Source organism: Micromesistius poutassou (assembly GCF_964030765.1).
Source record: "Micromesistius poutassou genome assembly, chromosome: 14".
NCBI lineage: Eukaryota > Metazoa > Chordata > Actinopteri > Gadiformes > Gadidae > Micromesistius > Micromesistius poutassou.
The window spans coordinates 9,216,046-9,237,439 of NC_140284.1; the positions used below are offsets into that span (position 1 = coordinate 9,216,046).

At 50.5% G+C, this 21,394-nt stretch overlaps 1 protein-coding gene across 1 annotated transcript; it reads left to right on the plus strand.

The window, feature by feature from the left end:
• Positions 1-7,940: 7,940 nt before the first annotated feature.
• On the plus strand, positions 7,941-20,560 carry glra2 (glycine receptor, alpha 2; the record flags this gene model as incomplete). Its single annotated transcript, XM_084478935.1, has 9 exons — positions 7,941-7,975; positions 8,318-8,436; positions 11,643-11,710; positions 14,114-14,337; positions 16,071-16,153; positions 16,258-16,395; positions 17,160-17,374; positions 19,970-20,119; positions 20,279-20,560. Exons 1-9 carry the CDS (start codon positions 7,956-7,958, stop codon positions 20,558-20,560), a joined length of 1,299 nt encoding a protein of 432 aa, XP_084335061.1. The 5' UTR covers positions 7,941-7,955.
• Between the last annotated feature and the right edge of the window lie 834 nt (positions 20,561-21,394).

Below are 21,394 nucleotides of genomic sequence, written 5' to 3' on the forward strand. Positions count from 1 at the left end.
AGAAACAGAGAGGATCATTTACATTCAATAAATTGACAATTTATATGATGTAGGCCGAAAATGAACCTCTTTGAAAGACCAGCAGCCGCCACTGTGTGTGACTTACATATCTATTTACATATCTATATGTATGTAGTGTCTCATTGGAAATATAATGAAACCAACTTCATGAATCCTAAGATTCGTAGAAGACAAACGGCCTCCGCACGGTAACGCTGAGAACATGACGCATCATCTCCAGCCTCTGAAGACAGCAGGAGCCACCAGCACCTGCTTCCTGCCTCGGCTCGCGCTCACATTCCCCTTTAGAGAGCCAACCTGCTACCGGCACCGCGTGGGAGGAGCGCTACGCTTCTGTTTATTTCCATTCCTCTGACAACAGTGTGTGTGTGAGGCGGCGTGGCTCAGCCTCACACACGGTTTGACCCCATGGAGTCTGGAGGTCCATGGGATGCAGGTGTCTAGAGGGTGCCATGGTAAACTGGAGGAGGACGGATGCTGTTTTGTTATTCCTCAGCGTTGACCTCTAGGGTCCGATGCTTTAGAGAGTCCGTCCTGCTTTAGAGACACAGTGAGTTCTCTCTCTCTCTCTCTCCCTCTCTCTCTCTCTCGCTCTCTCTCTCCCCCTCTCTCTCTCTCTCTCTCTCTCTCTCTCTCTCTCTCTCTCTCTCTCTCTCTCTCTCTCTCTCTCTCTCTCTCACACACAGCACCAACAGACATCCATCTGAAACAAGCACAGATCTGCATGGATTCACAAGGGCGTTAAACGTATGCCAAGTTGAGTTAGGTGAGAGAGTCATAATGAGGCCTGTTTCTACTTAAACTCTGGAATCAGACGTGCCGGGCTCTGAGGCTCTCACCTGGGATCCATCCCGGTACGGGCTTTAATGAGGCGGCCGGTTGATGAGCACGGCTACTATTTCACTCTCTAGAATGATCATTTGTTATGACAGTGCTGTCGCCGCTGCGTTCAGCGAAGGGAATGTCTTAAGCTTTCCAGCGTTCACATTTGCCCAACAGTGTCAATTTGCATAAATATTTGTGCTTTTCGTATAACACACTCGTGCACGCACACACGCCCACCCACACACATACACACACACACACACATAAACACGACCGCACAGACACTCACGCACATACACACACCCACTCAACCACAAATGCGCGCACACACACACACACACACACACACACACACACGAGCACACTCTGTTAGGCGGAAGATTACTTAACATTCTTCTCTCGGCACCCATTGGGATGCACACATCTGTCTGCCGCCATACAGTTTCTGTACATCACCGACAGCCAGGAGATCACTTAAAGCCTGGAGGAACACTAACAGCAGGGTGACCCAACATGTGCCCGGTCAGAGAGGCGCTACGGCTGCAGAACGAGGCGCTCTGTGCGTGCAGGCATCCGGGGACAGCCGAACGCTCGCCAAGATGTTTGCAAACGGCGGCAGCTGTGTGGTGAGTCTGAGAACACTCCCGATCACGGCGCTCTGGGAGTCCGGCCATGCATCACTCCGTGGGGGCCCTCCGCGTGTTTACAGTTGGGGCCCTCATTAATACACAACGTGGTCCCGTGTTGACGCTGTGCCGGCTGATCTCTGTCAGGAACACAACGTTCTTTAAGCGCCAGCGCGTCCCGTTCCCTCGGCTGACAGTCCGCTCCTCAGCACTGGCTCTCTGTCAGGGTGGTGGAGCCTCAGGCTGGGAGAGAGGAGAGAGGAGGAGAGTAGGAAAGAGATGAGAGAGAGGAGGAGAGAGGTGGAGAGAGGAGAGAGGGGGAAAGAGGAGAGCGAGAGAGAGAGAGGAGAGGAGAGGGGAGGAGAGAGGTGGAGAGAGGAGAGAGAGAGGAGAGGAGAGAGGACAGAGGAGCGGAGGATAGAGAAGAGGGGAGGGGACCACAGCCATTAAGGCCATTCAACCCCACATTCTGCTGCTTGAGATTATTTTCCTCCACATTAATATCAGTCAGAAAATAAATGCCCTGGTGGATAAGTGTTTAGTGGCCTTGCCGTGGGTAATTGGTTCTGCAACATACTTCTGATCCCAGCCGCATCTCGGAGCATGAAAACAACTCACCGGCGGTCGGAATTGCGTTTAATCTCCAATCTCCGCTCCTATGCGGGCCACAGCTGCCCTGTGAGTGACAGTTCATTGGGACGTCTCGTCTGCCTCAAGGAGACGATGGGATCTGGTGAGGAACTGTCAGCGAGACCGCTGGAAAACACACCTGGAGACCTGTTGTTCAACCAGAATACCTTTAACCAGAATACCTGTTGTTTAACCAGAATACCTTTAACCAGAATACCTGTTGTTCAACCAGAATACCTTTAACCAGAATACCTGTTGTTCACTAGGATACCTTTAACCAGAATACCTGTTGGTTAACCAGAATACCTGTTGTTTAACCAGGATATATATTATTTAACCAGAATATCTATTGTATAAGTCCAGTGTGACTCCTCTAAACACACCCCCTAGTGTTAATCTGTTAACGTCACAAACATCGATCCAGAGATACATGGTAACTAGCGATCCATCCACACATGCTGATGTGGTCCCCGTGTTTGAGGTGAATGCCTACTCAACCTCCTTCAGGCAGCAGGACCTTAAACTACAGTTTAGTGTCCTGTTAATGATGGCTATGAACCAGCATTCAACATCTACACACAGATCTAAAAGGGCTTCTGAGTTACCATGGCAACCATAAAGTAGGGGCCACTCTTTCCTAGATCAAATATTAAATTTCTGTGTGAAACACAAATTCCCATCATGGTTTGTCAATAAAGCACTTGGTATCATATATTTTGTTGTGGTTTGTAGAAGTGTGTGTGTGTGTGTGTGTGTGTGTGTGTGTGTGTGTGTGTGTGTGTGTGTTTTTGTGTATGTGTGTGTGCCTGTGTTGGGGGGCTGTAGGAATGTGTGTGTGTGTGTGTGTGTGTGTGTGTGTGTGTGTGTGTGTGTACATTCATGCGTACGTGTGTGTGTGTGTGTGTGTGTGTGTGTGTGTGTGTGTGTCTCTAGACTCAGGGATCATTGAGGATCTGGATGTTCAGCCATGGAGGAAGGAGGCTGGGCCTCATCTGTCAGAGTCTCTCCACCCCTCATGAAGAGAGAGCTGTGAGTGACAGGGGAATCACAGCAGAGACCAGCGTGAGTGCAAAACTCTCTCTCTCTCTCTCTCTCTCTCTCTCTCTCTCTCTCTGCTGCCCTGCAGGAAGAGACGGCCCACTAACCCTATAGGAACATCCTCATCATCATCATCCTCCTGAGACTATAGAAGACTGCTAATTCCCCCCCCCCCCCAACTAAGTTACTGTAAACATGGGATGAACTACTTTACTGTAATCAAAGAGGGAACTACTTTACTGTAAACACTGAGTTGTCTCCCAATCAGCGTGATTTGTGGTCATTAGCCTTGTAAAGATTAATTATAACCGGAGAGTCAGAGCGATGTCAGGCGAATGTGGCTCTACTGAGGATCCACCGAGGTCTTATCTTCCAGATCCACTAATTAATCCATTTGCATTTTCTCTTCTGGCAGCAGAGCAGTAAGAGTTCTGCCTAATGACCTCTCAACACCCTCACTCCGCACTCTGTCTGCTTTTCATTATATTCTGATTTTATTCTGCTTTACCTACCATGGATCACATCCAAAGTTAAATTACAGAAACTCGTTAAGTGGGCAGCCCCTCCTCCCAAGTTCACTAAACAGTTCTGCAAATCGATGGAGACATGGATGTACTCCACCACCACCACAACCACCACCACCACCTCCACCACCACCACCACAACCACCACCACCACCTCCACCACCCCGAACACCAGCACCCCCAGCACTATCAGCACCACCAGCACCACCCCCAACACCGCCACCCCCAGCACTATACCAGCACATCCACCACTAGCACCCTTTTTATAACCTCCACCACCACCACCGCCAGCAGCACCACCAGCAGCACCACCACCCCCACCAGTACAAGCACCACCCCCTACACCTCCACCACCGCCTCCTCCACCCCCTCCTCCGCCCCCCCGTGGTATTTCATTCTCCCTGCTCCGGTGCACATAAGCCTTCTGTCCACCAAACCAGCAGGATGTGGCTTCCAGGTGAGATCACAGGGTCATTCCAGCGCAGCGCCTGATTGGTCGAGGAGGCGGCCGGGATCAATGGGGGCAACCTAGCAAGAAGGCGATGCAGAGAGGAATAGTCTCTCCTCATTACAGCCAACAGAAAGGCTCTGTTCTGTTTCACTACATCACTGTCGTGTTTCATGTCAATTCTTGGTGAGGATAGAAATAATATTGTGAAATGTTTCCTGGTGGCATATTGAAGGGAGATGCTCAATGAGGACTAGGGAAACTAGGAACTAAACAGCCTAAACTTAAACAGTTTGTTGTCATGTAAGACTTGAGTGACAGCCAAGGGTAGGAGTGGCCCTCCTCTAAATATGAAACGCTGTAGGCCAGATGATACCAAACATCCTCGTCCCAAGAGGAGGCGTAAGTGGGCAGCAGACGTTGGACGCACTGAATGTGGGGAGCTTCCAAACAGAGGAGGAGGCCAGCGCTGAGATCTTAATTCAAAAGGACAGGAGCCAAACGATGCTACGGACAAGTCCTGTCAAAGGATTATTCTGCTCTCCACACAGAGGGAGAAAATACATCTCTTTGTTCGCTTGCCACCTCCACCACCTCCTCCTCCATCACCACCTACTCTGCCACCACTACCACTAACACCACCACCTCCATCACCACCACCGCCTTCTCCACCAACTCCTCCACCACCACCATCTCCTCCACCACTACCACCTCCTCCACTACCACAACCACCACCATCACCACCTCCTCTTCCACCACCACCCCCACCACCACCTCCACAACCACTAACACCACCATCACCACCTCCTCTTCCACCACCACCTCCACAACCACTAACACCACCATCACCACCTCCTCCACCACCACCTCCTTGTCCTCCACCACCATCACCACCACTACCACCACTAACACCCCCACCACCTCTTCCACCACCACCGCCACCAACACTAACACCACCACCACTACAATCGCCACCACCACCTCTACCACCAACTCCTCCACCACCACCACTTCCTCCATCACCAACGCCTCCTCCACCAACTTCCCAGCCAACACCTCCACCAACCCCTCCTCCACCACCACCACCTCCTCCACCACCAACACCCTCTCATCAAGTGGACGTTTCCTGCCCCACCTGAAGGGAGGTTGTCTCTTCCCGGAGACTAATGACCAATCAGAGCCCTGGCCAGTTAGCGTAGCAGCGGGGGGTCAAACAGAGCTGTCTTTGTGACGGAGAATAAATGAGTGGAGTGCCAGTTGAAGCCTGACCCCTCCACAGGGGGCCACACACTCATTAAAATGAAGACACACATAAAGAGGGGGTCGTAGGTCAGATCCGGCGGCATCTGAGTGATCCGCCAATTTAGTTTGGCTTCATCAGTCTAGCTTGGATCAAAGATGGCCTCCATATGTTTGTTTGACTGAAACAGAAACACGACTCTTTGTTAATAGAACCAAGAGAACGTCGTCCTTTACATGAACAGCATCAAGACAGCAAGGACGATGAAGAGGACAAAGGAGTAAAACATGATGAATTTGAAGAAGAATCAGAAGAAGACAAAGAATAATATCAGTATCGAGACAACAAGAAGATGAAGACTTCCTTTTCAACCACACTAAGAATCAGAAGATGAAGAAGGAATCCTAAAGCCACTTCTCAACCACAATCAATCTCCGTAACCCGCTGTCTCCACGGCGATGGTAACCATGACACCTCATCCAGGCCCCTGGCTCCTGTGGCCCCTGGTTCCTTTACCCCCTGATTCCTGTGGCCCCTGGTTCCAGGGGCCCCCCGCCCGGCCCCTGGTTCCTGTGGCTCCCCCTTTGGAGCCCTGGTTCCTGCGGCCCCTGGTTCCACCACTTATCCCCCCGCCCGGCCCCTGGTTCCTGTGGCCCCCTAGCCGGCCCCTGGTTCCTGTGGCCCCCCACCCGGCCCCTGGTTCCTGCGGCCCCTGTGGCCCCCCAACCGGCCCCTGGTTCCTGCGGCCCCCCACCTGACCCCTGGTTCCTGCGGCCCCCTCACCTGACCCCTGGTTCCTGTGGCCCCCTGGTTCCTGCTGTCCCTGCTTTCTGCGGCCCCTGGTTCCTGTGGCCCCCCGTTGGCCCCTGGTTCCTGGGGCTCCCCCAACCGGCCCCTGGTTCCTCCGACCCTTGGTTCCTGTGGCTCCCCACCCGGCCCATGGTTACTGCGGCCTCTGGTCCCTGCGGCCCATGGTCCCTGTGGCCCCTGGTCCCTGCGGCCCCTGGTCCCTGCGGCCCCTGGTTCCTGCCACCCCTGGGAGGAGGAGCCAGTTAGACTCAGGGAGGAGCCAGTCAGACCCAGGAGTCGGGCGGACGTGTTGGACCGGCTGGGGGTGTGTCAGCACATCAAGACCCCTGTCACTCCCTGCTCGTCGTCTCGGGGGAATGAAGCGTCTGGCGGCTGAGGCGAGCGGGAGACTTATCTTGCTGTCACCTGATGCTGCCGGGCGCACGCCGGGATGAGTCACTGCTGGCGCCGCGGCCCTCAGAGCGCTTTCAACTCAGGCACACACATGCACGCACATGCAGAGACGCGCACGCACATGCACACACAGCGCACATGCACGGACACATGAACTATACTGGGTTCCACAACACACACACACACACAGCTTTATTCTCTACACACATGCACACATCGACTACATTCTAAACCAACGCCATACCTCTACACTATCTTCGCCACAAAGCCTGAGACTGTCCACGGAGCCGCTGTGGCGGGGATGGAAACGCGGTGAATCAACGTGTGAGCGCCGCTATTACCCGAGTTTTTAGATGTTTTAATCGAATCCCATTTCGCGCGTCTGACCGCGGCGATAGCGCGGCCCCGCGTCTGTCTGCGCGTGATTGGGTCTGTCAGTCAGTTGGTCTGCCTCGCGCGCTGGGAGGCCAACCTTTCAGCGTTTCCAACGATGTGCCTAGGGGGAAAAAACATCAGTTTCCAGGGCAACCAGGCCACCCAAGACTTTTCCAAGGGCTTTTGGCCGCTGTCCCCTCTGTTTACATTAGTGTTCCGGTTCACCTGCAGCCAAGGAGCCAGACACGAGGACGGCTCATCTGGTACATAGTGACACATGCACTTACAGCGCACGCATACTTATACACTCACACATATACAGCATATCACCGTGGACACTTCTACAATATTTGATTTCCATTTGATACATGCACGCAGAAGAAGTGCGTGGAAAAATGACACTAAATACGTCATGAAGAATAACGAGCAAAGTTTCGAGTGTTGTGAACGCGTCGCCACCGTCGTGCGTTGGACTCGATTCAAACCCAGCTCACGTGCATCCCCCGGTTTGAAGCCTTGCGCCTGCGCGTAAAGGCGCCGGGAGCTGTCCAAGTGCTGAAATGAAGAGAAAAAAGGCGTTCCTTTCCCATTCCTCCACAGAGGAGGGTCCTCTACCTGAGAAAGTCGTCTCTCCTCAGTGAGTAAGGACCCGGTCACCCGTCAGGACGCAGAGACGCGCGGTCGCCAAACGGATTCCAAACCACCGCGTCAAGCGACGTCGCCACACGCGACGCAATGGTTCCGCTCACCTGCTGCCGCTCAGCGGTCCGCTTCTCCCCGTCGGACTTCCCTCAAACTAAACTATGATTCGGGGCTATATCCTGGAATGTCTCCTGCGTTTTTATTTCACACAGAAACATTTGAGAACCGTCGACTCGGTCAGGAGGAAGGCTGCATCCCGGGGTGGATTATGTTTCTGACCGACGCCAACATATGGAAGAAATTAAGAAATTAAGACCTCCAGAAAACCTAAAGGAATGAATCGCTTCTTCGTACAAGTCCTGACAGCTTTAGTTGCATGTTTTATGGAGACCATCAAGTTCAGGTAATCCGACTCTTCTGAACATTAATCATCTGGCCATGGCGACGCGAAGTTCATGAACAGTGTTCATTTATGTATATATGACGGAAATATGATTGCATTAAAACTGGACTTGAAGCGACATAAGACAGTCAGATGCATTAGGTAACATTTTAAATAACTAATAATAACTGTGCGCTATATTCGATCACTTAAAGTATGTGTGTTTTATATTTGATATAGTGTCTTAGTGTTATCACCAGGGAGATGAAAACATCGAAATCAAAGCAGAGTCATTCGCCGAACATGTTTTCCAGTAAATGACTTTCTGGAGCCTGTCAGTAACCGATGTGGTGACTGTTGTAGGTCGGTCGATGCCAAGGAACACGAGTCCAGAGCATTGAACATGTCTCCGTCGGACTTTCTAGATTCATTAATGGGTCGAACCTCGGGCTACGACGCACGAATACGACCGAATTTCAAAGGTGGGTTCCAATCTTTTTTTTTCTTCGTTAAAACATACGATTGCCTCTTTCGTCACCACCACTACCACCACCTCCACCTCTACATCACAAGCACTCTCCTCCTCTCAGCATCCATCACCATAAGCAGAGACGTAACTATTTCAAACAGAACATTTTACATCTGTAACATCTGGAGTTATTTGCGATCATGTGAAGGCTCTCCTCACAGAATAAAAAGACACACTTCTGAGGCAGGCTGTTGATTCCCTCTCGCGACAGACGACATGTCCCTCGGAGGCCACCGGCATGTTCCCACCTCCCTACCGTAACTCCCAGCAGGGCTGTGGGCCCCTCACTGTCTCTGGGGGCCCCTCACTGTCTCTGGGGGCCCCTCACTGTCTCTGTGGGCCCCTCAGTGTCTCTGTGGGCCCCTCACCGTCTCTGTGGGTCCCTCACCGTTTCTGTGGGCCCCTCAGTGTCTCTGTGGGCCCCTCACCCTCTCTGTGGGCCCTGCAGTGTCTCTGTGGCCCCCTCAGCGTCTCTGTGGGTCCCTCACCGTCTCTGTGGGCCCCTCAGTGTCTCTGTGGGCCCCTCACCGTCTCTGTGGGCCCCGCAGTGTCTCTGTGGCCCCCTCAGCGTCTCTGTGGGCCCCTCACCATCTCTGGGGCTGAGTGAGTCCAGAGTGCAGGAGGAGGACTCCTAATGTGAGGACTATTTAGTAATTTAGTTAATCAGCAGAGGCTTTTATTGGAAGGAATATATTTTTGTGTTATGTCATCAAAGAGAACGGTTCCACTCCTTGCTCAAGGATGCAGGTAGACTGCATGCATTTGGGTTTGAACCCAGAACCTCAAGTGTAGGCTAACCAATAGCCTCTCCTGGATCCCTCCCAGGCCCCAGGACAGTCTAACCCCTAGCCTCTCCTGGACCCCCACGAAGGTCTAACCCTTAGCCTTTCCTGGCCCCCCTGGACACTCTAACCCCTAGCCTCGCTGGCTAGGTTTTCACAAAACCGGTGCACAATTAAGAGTCTCAAGCCCATATTAAGATGATGAATGATGTCAGCTGGATTCTGTTGATCTGTTGGGGCTGAGGTTCGATGGGCTGGTAGGCCAACAGTTAGTTAACATGTAAACAAGGATTTAAATGACTGGGTTTGTGTTGTAGATGTGTGTTTGTGTAGGATTGGGTGGTATGCCTATAATGAATATTAGGATTGAACTAAGGATTTAAACTGGTTGGGTCTGTCTTGTAGATGTGTCTCTGTGCACAATGGAGCGATAGGCCTACAGTTAGTTAATATAACATGTAACCGAGGATTTATACAGGCTGGGTTTAAGATGTGTGTCTGTGTACGGTGGAGCGCTAGGCCTACAGCTATTTAATATAAGGATTGAACTGAGGATTTAAACAGAGGTTGGGTTTGTGTTGTAGATGTGTGTCTGTGTACGAGGAGTGGTAGGCCTACACTTAGTTAATATAAGGAATGAACCAAGGATTTAAACAGAGGCTGGGTATGAGTCGTGTGTCTGTGTACGGTGGAGCGGTAGGCCTACACTTAGTTAATATAAGCAGGATGGCAGAGCAGCCGAGAGACGCATGGCCCAGATCTATCTTGTGATCCGAGGGGGTGAGGATGGAAGACAGTTGACAAGACACGAGAGATGAGAGGATCCAGGGAGCGGGCTGCTTAGATGCTGGCTGGCGTTTCCACAGAAGAAGAGATGAATCAGGAGGAACTTATTATAGACGCAGAGAGGAGAGAGACGGAGGAAACATGTTCCCGTTTCCATTCATTGTTTCATCGGACGCCGTTTATTAAGCTTCAGCTTTATAATACAGCTTGTCGCTTATTAAACGTGACCAACCTGACAAAACAAACAGAGAATAGAAGCGGTAATTAATCGCATGTTTTAATGTTTTAATTATAACTCATAATCCCTGTGTCCCCTCCCCTATAAACCTGCATGCCGGCTTTACACACACACACAGCAGAATTGGCTTTATTCCGTGTTGAGAACACAGTTGATTAAACGCCCTCCCAAATAAATAAAGAAAGATGAAAGGAGGGAAAGTGATTATATGTGAGACCTGCTGGTCATAATTTGGAGGAGTGTGAAGTGGGTGCAGGAGCGTGACCTAGATCTGCTGCCCAGTTTGTTGTGTTTTACGGTTATTTTAGCCACCGCAGGTTAATGCAGCTGCCTGAGTACAAAGTGAGGCAAATACTAATACTGAGACCCGTGCAATATTGATGAAGAAAGAATCAGCAACCGCTTCAGTCCACTGGCGGAAAACAGGATTCTCTGGCCTCAAACGGCTCAGTGTGTCATTTCTCCTCACTGAGATTCAGTTCAGGGTGAGAGCAGAAAATACAAACCCCCTGCGCTTCTCAGACAGATTTAAGGTAGCTTTGGAGGAGTATCGGAGGGTAGGTGTTCTGCACTGATACTGGCACCACACATTTTACCCGTTTTTATGTGTGTGTGTGTGTGTGTGTGTGTACCTGTGCATACGCAGATGTGTGCGTGTGTGTGCGTGCGGTGCACATGTGTGTTGCATGTGTGCATGGACATGTATGCACGTGCTCGCATGTCTGACTGCGTTCTCCTATACACGTACTTCCTATTATATCCCTTTCTGGGTTGAGATCTCATGAATAGACAGAGAGAAACATCTCTAATCCTATAATCCACCTATGTCTCCACCACACCGCGAGCGGCTCCTCAATGTCTCTCTACTGCAGCCTGCAGATGTTTGTTCGTCTTTTCAGAACTCTTCCTAAAGTATCAGAGGAATCAAACCTGTGTTGCTTGGCTGTCATCACCTTCACCAAAAAGTGTCAGGCCAGGCCCGTGTTAACACAATGTGGCACTATATCTTAACTATACCCCCCCCCCATATCAGACCTAAGCAAGGGGATTTCTCAAATGTAATTGACTAACTTGTCCAACTACATACATGTAGGCATATGATCAGTGAACAGTATATTCAAATTCAAAATGTCAAAATCAATTTTAGTTTGTTTTTACCCTTTTGTTTAACTCTTCTTAAAGTCACGGGATCAGAGGAACCAAACCTGTGTTTTCCTGGCTGTCATCTCCCTGTGAACGTGTCAGGGAGATACCTTTCTCCACCGCCTCGCCTCTGTCACACCGCTGAGTCCACCGCGGCGAGCGCTCAGGTGGTTTGATTGACGTGTGTCACTCTGTCCCCCCCACCTGCAGGTCCGCCCGTCAACGTCACCTGCAACATATTCATCAACAGCTTTGGTTCCATCGCAGAGACCACCATGGTGAGTGCAGCACTGTGTGTGCGTGTTTACCGGCGAACAACGCCACGTTTACCTGTCCAAAACAACCCACCTGCCCCAAAGTTATCGTACGCTTTATGTTTTTCATGGGTTTGGATCCCTGCCACAGTGACCTATCCATAACCCGGTTTGATTGTGTCATGAACGCTGTATTGGCCGGTCTATAAAAGGGTTATTTTATTGGCTTCACAGCAACACAGCTTATAAAAACAATATTGGATTTATGGCCTCCCTCGGCTCCCCATTGTACACGTGTTGAGTGAGGCCAGAATGAATAATTCACCCGTTGAACACCGGCTAATAATTCACTTTAAGTGCAGCCAATGTGTGGGTGGACGGACACAGGGACAGTCGGGGGGGGCGGGGGCTTACCAGGCTTGAGGTACACACAGACGGATCAGGGGGATAGGGACACTCCCAGAGCTCTGACCGAGGCGTTGACAGTATCAGGCCTGGGAGACAGACCAAAGTCCGGCTCAAATGTGCACCCCCAGATCGTTGTTGTTTTTGAGCATTCAGTGTGAGGGGAGACTCTAGCAGAATGAATAAATAGATACCTTTGGAACTGCCGATATGCTCAATGGGCTCATCATGGTGTTGGAATGTGAGTCATCTGAGCCTGCTCTGAAGGCTTTCTCACGCTGGCATCAGCATCATCTACCAGCCGGTTGGACACGTTTACTAAACAATAGTAGGATAGTAAATGTCCGAATGTCTGAACGGTTACATCCAAGACAATTACAGTATTTGTTTTGAAATGCTATCCTCAAATTTGATTCTTATTTTGATTTATTGATCAAACAAACAAATCAAACAATCAATCAAACAAATCAATCAATCAATCAATCACATAAACAATCAATCAATCAATAAATCAATCAATCACACAAAACACACATTTCAATCAATCAAACACACAAACACACAACAGTTGCGAGTCTATATAGAGCCCCAGGGGGGAGACATCACATCTGACCATCTTCCTCCTGGTATCTGTTCTGTTCGGTTGAACAGAACAGATACCCAACTCAATCCATCCTTCCAACATTCATCAAGTTATCAATGTCTTTGGTTTCAAAGCACATATTAATATTCCATTAAGATGTCCTGCGTCACATTCAACCAGTCTGCTAATGGGTATCCAGTATACAATAAATAGTATAAATAGTATAAAACAGTATACAATAAAAGCAGTACTAATCAGACAGCATGACTTATCCATAGTATTCAGAAAATATTTTTATCACACTAAAACATTTGAGAACCAAGGCAGAGGACTTTTTGAGAACTTAGCCAGAGGAAGGCTGGTTCCAACCAGCCTCCCTCCGGCTAAGTCCTCTGGCTCTGTTTGGATTATGTTTCTGACCGATGCAAACATATGGAATAAATTAATACCTCAAAAAAACCTAAAGGAATTAATCACTTCTCCCTACAAGTCCTGACAGCTTTAGGTGCATGTTTTACGGAGACCATTGCGTTCAGGTAATCCGACACTTCCGAAAATAATCATCTGAGAAAGGCTGTGTGAAGTTGGTTGCGAACATTGTAAATATGTCTATGTCTAATATTATGGAGATATTATGGCAACATGATTTCATTCAACTGGAATCGAAGCAACAAAAGAAGAATAGTAAAATGCATTAGATCACATTTCAACATTAACATTGAAAATGTTACAAAAACGTCATGCATCACATTAAACCAGTCTGCTAATGGGAATCCAGAGACTAGTTTAAAATAAAATCAGTTCATCTCTATTATTTATCCATAATATTCCTATAATTAAAACTATAATCCCTATTCATTTAATGACTGCCTTCTGCTGCGGCACTAATATACTTTAGGTTCAGTCCCCTCTGCTGGGTTCAGTCCTGGGCTCAGTCCTCTCTGCTGGGCTCAGTCCTCTCTGCTGGGCTCAGTCCTCTCTGCTGGGTTCAGTCCTCTCTGCTGGGTTCAGTCCCCTCTGTTGGGTTCAGTCCCCTCTGGGTTCAGTCCCCTCTGTTGGGTTCAGTCCCCTCTGCTGGGTTCAGTCCCCTCTGGGTTCAGTCCCCTCTGATGGGTTCAGTCCCCTCTGCTGGGTTCAGTCCCCTCTGTTGGGTTTAGTCCCCTCTGTTGGGTTCAGTCCTCTCTGCTGGGTTCAGACCCCTATGTTGGGTTCAGTCCCCTATGTTGGGTTCAGTCCCCTATGTTGGGTTCAGTCCCCTCTGCTGGTTTCAGTCCAGGGTATCTCCTAAGTCTCTGAAGCATCTAAAACAAACCAGTGGAGCAGCTCCAATGATCTCAGCTCCATGTCGGGTTTTAAAATGGCAGAGCATCCATGTTGTCCCCTGGAGCGTCTCTGAGGTCCCCCCCTCTGAGCTCCTAAAGCTGTGGACCCCCCCGCAGGACTACAGGGTGAACATCTTCCTGCGGCAGAAGTGGAACGACCCACGGCTGGCCTACAGCAAGTACCCGGACTCCTCCCTGGACCTGGACCCCTCCATGCTGGACTCCATCTGGAAGCCCGACCTGTTCTTTGCCAACGAGAAGGGCGCCAACTTCCACGACGTCACCACGGACAACAAGCTGCTGCGCATCTTCAAGGACGGGACGGTCCTGTACAGCATCAGGTAGGCTCCTGGGGGCGGGCCCGTTGTCATGGGAACCAGCCGCACCATCACAGCAGCATCAGAATGAAGGATGGATGAATTTGAGGGCTGAATGTGGCTCAGGAGGTAGAGCGGGTTAAGCCAGTTACTGGAAGGTTGCTAGTTTGATCCCCATCTCCTCCTAGAGTGTCATGGTGTCCTTGAGCAAGACACCTGCATGGTTGACTCCATCGGTGTGTGAATGTGTGCATGAAGTGGTGAATGGCAATATTGTACAGTGCTTTGAGCGGCCACTAGTTAGAAAAGCACTGCATAAATGCAGTGCATTTACCATTTTACATGTATCGATTTTTTAAGTTTTACAAGGTGATGAAGGGCCTGACAGGTCCATACTGTGTGGCGTAGGTTCATACTATGTGGCATTGGCGTTGCGAGTTCTGCTCAATGAGATCTGGATCCCGGTTCATTCAGGCCCATGAAGGACGGACTTAGAATCAGAACATTCCCGTGAAGAAACTCTGATACTCCATACGGTACACCCGTTTCTCCTCACCCCCATCTCCCCGTCCACCTGCAGAGGAGAGGGGAGGATCAAAGTGAAAGCATTCGTACATTGATTTCACTTTCCGAAGGGCCCATGACACAACGTTCGCTGAAGGTTTTCCAGAACAGGCAGCCCTCTCTTGTGTACATATACCGCCCTTGGGTCTCGGGGGGGGGGGGGTTGGGGGGGGGGGGGGGGGGGGGAGACGTGCGCTTGATCAAAAGTCTGCACGGCGAGGGGAGAACATTCTCATTTCACTTTAAAGACCGCCGCAGTCATGGCTGCCTTTCCATTTTCTCCGAGATGATGCAATAAGAAGCAGATCAATTTCGTAGTCCATTTAGACTGGGGGCTACGAGGGTGAGGGGATGAGGGGTCGAGAGGATGAAAGGGTGAGAGGATGAGAGGGGGAAAGGATGAGAGGATGAGAGAGTGAGAGGATGAGAGGGGGAGGAGAGGAGGAGGAGAAGGGGAGAGGGTGAGAGGATGAGAGGATGAGAGGATAAGAGGCGGACCAGGGGAGGAGAGAGGGAGGAAAGGGGGAGAGGATGAGAGGGTGAGAGTATGAGAGGCGGACCAGGGGAGGAGAGGGGGAGAGGATGAGAGGATGAGAGGCCGACCAGGGGAGGAGAGGGGGAGGAGAGGGGGGGTCAGCAGGGAGAGATGAAAGGCTGTTGGACTCCTCTTTCGTTTCTTTTTCATTTGAGCGCGGAGGGAGGGAGGAAGGGAGCTGACTTCAGACCACAATGCATCTCAGAGACAATAAGTTGCACTAATGAAAGAGTGATAGGAACCTGCTGGAGGGAGACCTCTATACTGGGGGGAGGGAGAGAGAGAGGGAGGGAAGAGAGGGGAGAAAGATGAGAGGGGGGGGGTGGAGAGGGAAGAGAGGGGAGAATGATGAAAGAGAGAGAGAGAGCGAGAGAAGAGCTAGAGGGGGAGTGAAAAATATACACACAGATAGAGGGAGAGAGGAGAAACAGGGAGAGATGAGAGAAAGAGGTTCAAGAGTGAGACAGAGAGAGAGCGAGAGAGAGACAAGAAAGAGAGAGAGAGCATCCATGTTCCTTGGGTGGCGCTCAGCACCACCATTATCACAGTCTTCTGTTCGGGTTTGCAAATGTAAAATGCAAAAGAGAGATATGACGCTAATGTTCTTTCTGTTCTTTCTGATGTATTCTGTGTTTGTGACGTCTGTGTCGTCCTCTAGATTGACTCTCATCCTCTCCTGCCCCATGGATCTGAAGAACTTTCCCATGGACGTCCAAACGTGCACCATGCAACTGGAAAGCTGTAAGCATCAGACTTCCACGATCGATAACCCTGGTCTGTTTCCCATCAGATACCACCAGACAGTAAACTAATCCTGAACCCTCCCTCTGCCCCCCCCGGTCCAGTCGGGTACACCATGAACGACCTGGTGTTCGAGTGGCTGGAGAACGGCGCGGTGCAGGTGTCCGAAGGCCTGACGCTGCCGCAGTTCATCATGAAGGACGAAAAGGAGCTGGGCTACTGCACCAAGCACTACAACACCGGTGAGGCTAACGCTAACGCACCAAGCACTACAACACCGGTGAGGCTAACGCTAACGCACCAAGCACTACAACACCGGTGAGGCTAACGCTAACGCACCAAGCACTACAACACCAGTGAGGCTAACGCTAACGCACCAAGCACTACAACACCAGTGAGGCTAACGCTAACGCACCAAGCACTACAACACCGGTGAGGCTAACGCTAACGCACCAAGCACTACAACACCGGTGAGGCTAATGCTAATGCTAACACCAAGCACTACAACACTGGTGAGGCTAACGCTAATGCTAACACCAACACCAAGCACTACAACACTGGTGAGGCTAACGCTAACGCTAACACCAACACCAAGCATTACAACACTGGTGAGGCTAGCGCTGACGCGGCCTTCGTGTTTAACCCGCCCCCTACTAGATAAAGGGCTGTGATTGGCCCGACCCGGCCTGACGCATACGCCAGAGAAAATAAACATGAGTTGCAGATTCGTCTGGTTCCCATCTGTCAGTGAGACGCTCTCTGATAGAAGCGTTCTCACATTTACCTTAGAGTTTAGATCTCATCAGGGCGTCCATGTCCTGATTGTTGTTGTTTTTGTAAATCCATCCTCCCTGTCACACGGACGCGCGAGTGACACACTTCTCAAAGCGGGGAAACGTTTGATTGTTTCGTTTTTTCCAAACCTCGCTCCCTCCCTTTACAACTCTCGAATCCTCCCGAGAGCACACTGAACTCAGACCGGTGTTTCTGTTTCCGCCGTGAACAGGTAAGTTCACCTGCATCGAGGTGAAGTTCCACCTGGAGCGGCAGATGGGCTACTACCTGATCCAGATGTACATCCCCTCCCTGCTCATCGTCATCCTCTCCTGGGTGTCCTTCTGGATCAACATGGACGCCGCGCCGGCCCGCGTGGCCCTGGGCATCACCACCGTGCTCACCATGACCACTCAGAGCTCCGGTTCCAGAGCCTCGCTGCCCAAGGTAGGCTGACAGGAGGTCATGAGGTCTATCCCGTATCAGGGCGACCAGACCGCAATATCCGTCCTCCTCCTCTCCTGCTCTTATGAGCTGCGGTCGCTCAGGTCAGTGGTCCATGGAGGAACAATAATAAGGTGATAACAACAGGTATCCATAGTGATAACAACAGGTATGCACAGATTCTCTGTACATTAATAAGGACATGGCAGGAACAACAACAGAGACAAGGAGAACCAATATGGAGTTCTTTGACGTAATATCTGAAAGCTGCATATCCCTCTATTAGAGCTCCCCCTCTCTCTCCCCCCCTCTCTCTCCCCCTCTCCCTTGCCCCCTCACTGCTAAACCCGTCTAACTGAAACTGATATCGCTCACTGGGAACGCTCAGAAGTCCTGCACTCTCTTGTGCCGATAACGCACAGTCAAAGCAGCCCATTCCCGGCACTCCGTGGTGAGAGGAGGCCAGGAGGGGGGCGGGGTTCTGAAGGGAGACTGCCTCTCTCCCGCGTCCCGGACTCCCGGCCCCGTGTCTGAAGACGGCCCCCCCGCTGCTTCTCTCACACCCCCGACCCCCCGAGGGCTGGTCAAGTCAGCCAAACACGGACCATAGGAAGCTGATGACTGATTGGCTGAATCCCCAGTCCTATCACATCACATCAAGGTAGGACCGTCCAGTGGTGAGGGTTTGAACGCCATCCCCCCCCCCCCACGTCCACAGCCTACCTGTGGGTATCCTTGAGCAACATGCCCCCTAACCCTCCTGGCTCATCATGACATGTAGCCTGGGTCTGACTCACGGCGTGTCACCTTGGATCAAACGGATCCGCTGGATGGCTAAAGCGGTCATGGTGTTGGAACATCTGACGATGACGGGGGGGTCGGGTGGGGGAGCCTTCAGGGGCCCGCCCAGCCTCGCATCGCAGGGCGACCATCTGGATTTTTAAATTAGTAATAACCAGAGGTGCAAATAACGAGCGATGTCAGCTGGCCCGGTGAGGAGCAGGAGCGACACGCCAGGCTTTGTCGGTGGGGGTCGGCGGTCCGTGAATCCAATAACATCCCTCGGAAATAATTAAATCAGAGGCAGGACCAGAAACGGCAAAATTAAAAACCAAACTGAGCAGAAACGCGGGGCTGAACGGGGCCTGATAGAGCCATTCTCTGGGCTGAAGGATGAGCCCCCCGGCGGGGTGTCTCTCCGGCGACACGGTTTGTGTTTTCGCTCACCACAGACCCTCCGGACGTCTCCCACGGCGTCGCTCCTGTGAGCCGCTTAACACCGTTGATCTGTGTTGTTCTGAAGTAAAGGATTTGTCAATATTCCCTTTTTGACATTACACACACACACACACGTTTGTTTTTTAGTGGCTGCAGCAACAGAACTGGTGGTCGGCTGCCACGAACAGAAGTCGTCTTGTGATGGACAGCTCATCACCACTATCTCCCCTTTAGTCATATGGGGGCCGCATTCCCACACAAATAGCCGGAACATATGATATTCTATTCAAAGGGAGTGTATGGGAAACTGAAATAATTTCATAGAGGGAGCTTAAACTAGGTCATTTTCTGTATTACATTTACAATGTGAGCGGCAACAGTTTTATAATTACCATTCCTATATTTTTTCATTACAATGGGGACCTTATTAAGCAGCTTATGGCTGTGTATGCTATTAACGTGGGCCGGTTAGATGCTACCCTTTGAAGCTGTCTGAATTAGCATGTAGGCCTAGTGTGTTAGCGTGGAGAGAGTGCTACAGCCGACGGCACTCCAGCCCCACGTCCAGGGTCAGCTCTCGGTGAGGATCACCTGGGCCTAGAGTCCGACTCCCACCTGTTGGGAATCGATCACACACAGGCTGATCGATAGTTGGAGAAGCCACTTAAGAGAGCCACGACCCGCCAATACACTCCAAGGCACGGAGACTAGTAAACCAATTCCAAAATAGCCCAAAAGTTCCGTCCGCCTGCTCAACTCTTTGAGGGGAGAGCAGGTCGCTCACATTGCAGCCCAGAGATTAGCAAAGAGAGGATGCTAGGAGGCAAAGTGGTAAGCAGCTTAGGGGTAAACTCCTAAACGGATAGGTCCAGTCCTCCATTGATATTGTTGGCTGCTAATTGAGGACGCAATTATTTCCCCTGGCGCATCATGATACGGCGAGTTCAGATAACGATGGATCTGACACTCCTGTGAGCCGGCAGCGCTCATAATGAGCAGTGATTTAGGAGACACAGCAGGTAAACTTTCCTTAAAGACGAGCGAGCAAAGGGAGTGAACTTATAATTAGATGTCAACGCTTCAGAGTAAAAAAGCTACAGGAATATCCCCATTAGTGGGCGCCGGAGACCTGTTGAAGGTTGGACGTGATGAGGGGGTTATGAGGAACGGTTTGTGACAGAATTTGCACTGTTTTTCTTTCTCGTAAGTGTCGAGTAAATAAATCATCATTTCTGTGAGTTAATTCAAAACAATTAAATGAGGCGAAGATGAATTAAGGTGCATAGTATATAATATATACAGGTCTGTATTTGTACCAATAAGATCCTTTACATATGGTGTATGTTGTCATTAAACCCTGTGGGTTCGGTCTCTCTGCAGGTCTCCTACGTGAAGGCCATTGATATCTGGATGGCCGTGTGTCTGCTCTTTGTGTTCGCTGCGCTGCTGGAATACGCTGGGGTTAATTTCGTCTCCAGGCAACAGAAAGAGTTCCTCCGATTGAGGCGGAGACAGAGGAGGAGTCAGAAGGTAGGGGTTCAGCTATTAATTATTGATTACTAGCAACCAAACATTTGGGGTCAAAAAATAAACAGGCTACAATACCAAATATCATAATTTTACCACCAGTAAAATGTTAAGGGTCCTGAAAATTTCCTGAAAACCACTTCCTGGCCTTTGACTCCTCAGGACGAAGAACTACGGGAAAGCCGTTTCAACTTCTCCGGCTACAACATCACTCAGTGTCTGCCTATGAAGGACGGCTCGTCCAATAAGAATGCAGTCTCCACCCCTAGCCCCGCCCCGCCGGCCGCAAAGGACATGGACGTGGTGAGGAAGAAGTTTGTGGACCGCGCCAAGAGGATAGACACTATCTCCCGGGCAGCCTTCCCCCTGGCCTTCCTCATCTTCAATGTTTTCTACTGGATTACCTACAAGATCATCCGGCACGAGGAATTCAACAAAGAGTAGCCCCCCCCCCTGGGCGTGGCCCGTCCCTCTGCGGCCTGTGGTCTCCGGACGGGGGGGCCGGGCGGTGGAGGCCCCCCACGGAGGTGTGGAGAGGACTCTGAAGGCCGCGAGGCGGCTGGGACTGGGGCCGTGGTGTTGCTCGTTCAGGGATAAATGTAGAGCAGAGATGTACCGCTGGCCGACGCCCACGTCCTGATGAGGAGGTCCGACATGGAGGGACGAGGTGTCGGGCGATAGTGGTTGTTGTTTATTTGGTCTTAGTTTGTTTTCGTTGATGGGTTTGATGCACTGCTGCGTAACGTGTCCTCTGGACTTCACCAAGGATCGGTCGGACTGGAGGAGGAGGAGGAGTCTCCTGGACCGAAATTGTATTCCAAAATATCACTGCCTTGAGATCCGTACAATCAATTAGTGGAGGAACTTTTCTGTGTTTAGGAAGTCAGACACCTTAGAGGAGGGCTGAGGCTGCAGAAAAAGAAAAGAGTATTTCATAAAAAGGGTGTTTTCAAGTATTTTCTATAGTATTAATGTCACACACTTCCGCAGTATTTATACAACATAAAATATTACATTTATAAAGCGTGGAAGAAGCACACACTAGTCTACACACATAACGATCGTTCAGGCATGTGTTCAAATCGGATGTGTAATTGGCATTTTGTGCTGCATTCCAGTAATCAACACAGAGCCATATAGGAACCCCTAATCTCACAGAGCAACATGCTTACCTTTTTCCTTAACTGCATACTAAGTTATCGGTCTTGTAGCTTTCCGTCTCGGGGCTGATGCGTTTCAAATTATAATCGTTTGCAGTTGACTGTCACCTGAATTATA